The sequence below is a fragment of the Acanthisitta chloris genome, unplaced genomic scaffold (assembly GCF_000695815.1).
Source record: "Acanthisitta chloris isolate BGI_N310 unplaced genomic scaffold, ASM69581v1 scaffold18003, whole genome shotgun sequence".
Classification (NCBI taxonomy): domain Eukaryota; kingdom Metazoa; phylum Chordata; class Aves; order Passeriformes; family Acanthisittidae; genus Acanthisitta; species Acanthisitta chloris.
Window position 1 is genome coordinate 10,472 of NW_008665592.1, and position 5,475 is coordinate 15,946.

At 36.5% G+C, this 5,475-nt stretch overlaps 1 protein-coding gene across 1 annotated transcript in view; it reads left to right on the forward strand.

Annotated features, from left to right (window-relative positions):
• LOC103799494 (extended synaptotagmin-2-like) overlaps positions 1–4,770 on the forward strand; it is a gene marked incomplete at both ends in the record, with an annotated part of 12,646 nt that extends 7,876 nt beyond the window's left edge. Inside the window, 2 exons of the mRNA XM_009071818.1 lie at positions 3,736–3,808; positions 4,681–4,770. Of these exons, the coding sequence (XP_009070066.1) occupies positions 3,736–3,808; positions 4,681–4,770 (163 nt within the window). The remainder of the gene's footprint in view (positions 1–3,735; positions 3,809–4,680) is intronic.
• Positions 4,771–5,475: the final 705 nt, after the last annotated feature.

A 5,475-nucleotide genomic window follows, 5' to 3' on the forward strand; every position in this document is an offset into this window, starting at 1 on the left:
GTTGTTTGTGGCAGGGTATGTGTGTTTGCTTTGAACCTTCCATACATTTAAGTAGTTTCAATGTGTCTCCAAAACACTCAAGTATTTTTTGCATCATCCTTGGGGGTTTTTGTTCTGATTTTAATTTTAATTGCAAAAGGAGTGTGTTTTGGTTTAGTTTTTATTGTTTCTGCAAGGATATTGAATGCATTATGATCATGGCTTCAGAATATTTTCAGACCCTTTCAAAACAGGTCTTGTGCATCACTCAGCATTCAAGTAAGAACTTCACTCCTGTAAGCAGCTTGAATAGCTAATCCACAAAGTACTCACTGGAAAAGTTAATGTTAAAAAATTGTCAAAGGTCATGTCAGAATTTAGAAGTCTAGTTCTTGGTGACAAAGACGGGCAAGGGCAAAATTTTTACTTGGGCAAATAAAGATAAAATGTAAATAAATTGTTAATAAAAGGAGATCTTATGTTTGCTGAAGTGCATGAATGTAGTAAATACTTGGGGAGAATTAAAGGTTATGGATCAACAGAAAACCAGATAAGCTGTCAATTTAATTGTGAACTGTAGTAGAGACAGCGAAAAAAGATTGAGAAATTGAAGAAATAATTGTTAATAGCATCCAACTGATGTTTTCTCACCTTCTCGTGACACAAAAAAATTGAGGCACTAAAAGAAAGCTTTAGGCTGGAGACTTAAACACATAAAAATTTGGGGTTTTTTTTTCATTTGGTATACTTGAATGGAGAAACTTGCTACCATTACACTGGCAGAATGCATGTAAAAATGGGATCTAAAGACCTTCTAAAAAGAATTAATTAAGATAGTCCATGTACAGTCTCATATCATTGTAATATAGGAAATACTTTTGTCCTATTGTTGGTTGTATTTTTACCTTTTGGTTCTTTTTTTGGGTTTTTTTTTTGCCATCTGGGTGTTTTCCCTGGGCTACCATGACACATGCTGTATATTGTGCTCGTTGTTTGATTCAGTACAGCTGCTGTTATATTCTCACAAGAGTGTCCTCATTAAACTGTAATCCATCTCAGTGGATCTGTACCTTTCAGGGGTCATAAATATTTTGGGGATATTATGATCTGAATGTATTGAATTTGCTTACTAAATGAGCCTTCAAGTTGTAGGTTACTTTACAGTGGAATTTTGTACAGCATCCACTGTTAATGAACCCAGCCAAATATCTTAGGGGGTAAAACCATATTTAGGTTTATTATAAGGTTGAAAGTTGTTGACTTATTGCCCTCAAGTGCAGTTTGTTACTATTTTTGCTTCAATTTGTCATCACGTTGTTATGGATTTTCAAATGAGCATATTTCTTCCCAGTCTTCATAACACAAATAGTTCTGATGCTACAGAGGGCCAAGATTGAGGTTTCAGTTGCAGGTTTTAATTGACCTTGCTTCTCTGTGTTATGTTGTTATGCAATTATATATATCTATGTGAGTGTATTTATATTTATCTCTACTATTGCTATATATAGTTAGGTAGGTTAAAAATAGAAATGACACCGTTTTAAGTTGTGTATTAAAAATTATATACCTATTTTTAAACTGCACAGTCACACTGCATTCTTTCCAAGGAAAGCAACTGTCACCTTCCTTTGACATAGACTCCATGATGTTGTTGTCTTCCAGTTCCCCAAACTGGTCATTGAACAAATTGGACTCTGCATAGTGTTACCTTTTGAGTAGACCAAATTAAACTCCGATGTTGGATGTGTACAGGAAAGTCTTAGTACTATTGTTTATTTCTGTTTAAGAGAGTGATAGGATTTGCATTGTTGAAATCCCACAGACAGCATCAACACACACAGAGCAGGGGAGGCTACAGGTGATTTGGGTACCGTGTGGCCATCAGGTGTCAGGGGCAGGGAGTGGTTGTCCTGCTGTTCTGCTCTTTCCGTGGGAGTAATTTACTTCATCTTGACTGGATTCTAAAATGGCCCATGAGGAGAGCAACCCCATTTTGTTCACAATTCCCCAGACTCCTAAACACAGCTGAATAGCATTCCACTGTACTGCTAGGTCTGAAGAACCTAATGTGAGGAAACATGGTCTCTGCTGCAGAATCTGGAACAGGATGCCCTGTAGAAGAAACTATTTTCCCCTCCTTCCAGCAGTGTCAGGCTTTGTTCAAGCTGCCTTATCTCCACCCCACTTGGTTCCTTCTCCCGTTGTCTATTACTGGGCAGTCTGTTCAGAAAGCTCTTCAGATTTCATTTGTCCTTCTGTTACAACTGGTGTCTTCTTAGCAAGTCTCCTCTAGCTAGTCTCTCCCCAGCTGTAGCATGGTATTCAGTCTGCTGGGTTTTGGTTTTAGCTCTTATTCTGTAGAATCATTGACCAATTCAGTTGCTAAATCAGAGTCTCAAGCTTTCTTCCCAAATTCCTTGTTGAGTCTCACGACCAATGAGTCTCAGTGGAGCAGCAGTTCTTGGAAAAAAATTGCTCAGCTCTGCAGGTACATACTTGACCTGGATGGAGCTTCAGGAAAATTGGCTGCTAAAATCCAAGCCTGAGTTGCGTGTGAATAATCTTTTAGTTTTGTAGCACGGACAAAACAGATGGGATTTTTTTTTTTTTTTACCATCTTCTACAAATCTGAGGTATACAGGGCAGCATCTGCAAAATTTCAGTCACTTGACCTTGCATTCCCAAAAGTTGAATGCAAGAACTGTTCAGGGAAAACCTTGCATTGTTTTTGATATATTAATCTCTGTATTGCTTCCTGCCTTCTCTCTCCCTTCAGAAAGGGCTGAAATGTTTTTGGCTTAAAACTTGCTTAGAAGATCACTCAGCACAGCATGCCCAACTTACTGACTTTTTAAATATGACAAATCTGAGCAGGGCAGCATCTGCAAAATTTCAGTCACTTGACCTTGCATTCCCAAAAGCTGAATGCAAGAACTGTTCAGGGAAAACCTTGCATTGTTTTTGATATATTAATCTCTGTATTGCTTCCTGCCTTCTCTCTCCCTTCAGAAAGGGCTGAAATGTTTTTGGCTTAAAACTTGCTTAGAAGATCACTCAGCACAGCATGCCCAAAGGGCAGCATCTGCAAAATTTCAGTCACTTGACCTTGCATTCCCAAAAGCTGAATGCAAGAACTGTTCAGGGAAAACCTTGCATTGTTTTTGATATATTAATCTCTGTATTGCTTCCTGCCTTCTCTCTCCCTTCAGAAAGGGCTGAAATGTTTTTGGCTTAAAACTTGCTTAGAAGATCACTCAGCACAGCATGCCCAACTTACTGACTTTTTAAATATGACTGATTTTGCAAATCTATTAATATTTCAGACAACTTTGTTATTTAGCATAACAACCATCTCTGCCTAGTGCTTCTCATGATTATATCAGATGAAAGTGGATTTGGGTGCATATACTAACAATGAGATCTATGGAGAATTTTCCTGAAGCTTGAGTATAAATTCCATGTCTGTTATTTTCCAAAGTAAGGCCACTTGGGTATTTTCCTCTCATGAATGCTTCTGGAGATGATCACCTGCCTCGGTATTAATTTGAGTGATTTCAGTGACAGTGGTGATGTTTTGTAGAGATGTTTTTATGAACTCAAATTTGGTTTGGCTTCTAATGTTTCAACATGCATTTTTTGTGCATGGACTGAGATTGACAATGAAATATGTTGTCATGAGAGTGTAAAACAATTAACAGTGCACTTTAGTCCACAAAAGTGAAATGTATAATTTGTTGTGGGTTTTTTTTTGTTTAGTTTTGTTGGAAACTGTGAAATTGATTTGGAGATCAAGAGATATTTCTGCAGAGCTGGTGTGAAAAGTATACAGGTGAAATTCAGTTTTTTTTCTTTTGGTTTGGTTATCACTGAATCGTTACTTTCTGATGAAATAATTTATAAGAAAGAACCAATAATTGTATAGTTTCGTTACTTTTATGTCTCAGTTGCATAATATATATTGGTTTCTTATATACCAATATAAGAATTCGTTTCTTATATATTGGTTTCTTATATACCAATATATTATACCAATATATTACCAATATAATATATTGGTATAATATAATAATTTCAGTAACATGACTTAGCTGAAAGGATAAATTCCTTTACAGTATAGAACTATTTTAAATATAAAATATTTTCTATGGGAAAAACTGGAGATAATTTCACATCAAGGCAATGTTCATGTGGTGTGTCAGTTCATAAAGGGACAGTGGAGATTAACATTTTTACTTTATTTAATATTTCAATGTTAGATGGACTTACTAATTTAGCTGCAATTACTATGAGTCTTGCCTTCTGATATCGTTCCCCAAATTTCCCTAAGTTTCTGATAACAGATCTCTTGTAAGGAGGAAAATTCTGCTGTCTTGCATGTCTATATCTTGACATATCTGTAAGCATTTTCCTGCTTTTGTTGTAGTACCTGCTTGTGCCACATTTGTTTACATTGAGCTGTATAAATAATCTACTTCATAGATGACAGAGCATCATGTAGATGAATATAATGAATTTGTAAGCCCAACTGTTAAGTGTGAAGCTTTTTGGGTTTGGATGACATGTAATTCTATATATATAAAATTACACCATAAGCAAGAATTGAGTGAATTAGAAGTGTGAGCATTGCCAGTGAATAAATTTTATTTAAAACTTGAAGTAAAGTCAATTCCATTGTCTCTTTTTTTTCCTCCCTTTCTACAGATCCATGGCACCATGAGAGTTATCCTGGAACCACTCATTGGAGATATGCCCCTAATTGGAGCACTATCCCTTTTTTTCCTTAGGAAACCTGTAAGTACTTTTATCTCTCTCTACTCTTTTGAGAGTGCTGATGATAGTAGTCATGGAGCAAGAATTAAGCAGCAGAAGGAAAGAATTTGGGAAATTTCTACCATTTGATTGAACTTTCCCAGATAAATAGTGAAAATTTACATGAATACCAGAAGAAACTAAGATGGATAATAATTATCTTGGAATTTGGACGTGTGTTTTGTCAAAGCTGTCAAACTTTTCTTACAAGTCTTCTGGATAAGGAAAGATAAATATATCCCATCCAGATAGGTTGTAAAAAGCTTTTGCTGCTGTTCTCACGACAGTTTGCAGGTAAGCATGGTCTAAGTTAAAATTTCACAAAATCTGTGCAAGATTGTTTTGCAAACCATGCTGGTGTTCCCACAAGTGAAAATTAGAATGGGTTTTTGCCCATTACCCACCTGCAGTGAAGTTTTTGTCCTAGATAGCAGGTGGGCAATTTCCATTACATTTACCAATGACTCAGGTATTAGGATGGATGAAGCACATAGTGAGATGGAATTAGATTGGAAATGAGCGTGACAGTAGCAGAAGTTGAAAGGAAAAAGAATGTCACACAAGTCAACTGCAATATGTGCTAGCCTGAAGTGCATGTTTGGGCAGGAAGAGTAGCCAAACAGGTGAGCCAAGAAAGTCTTGCTGGTCTGAAAATGATACAGCTAGACTGGCACGTGTAAAGAGGAG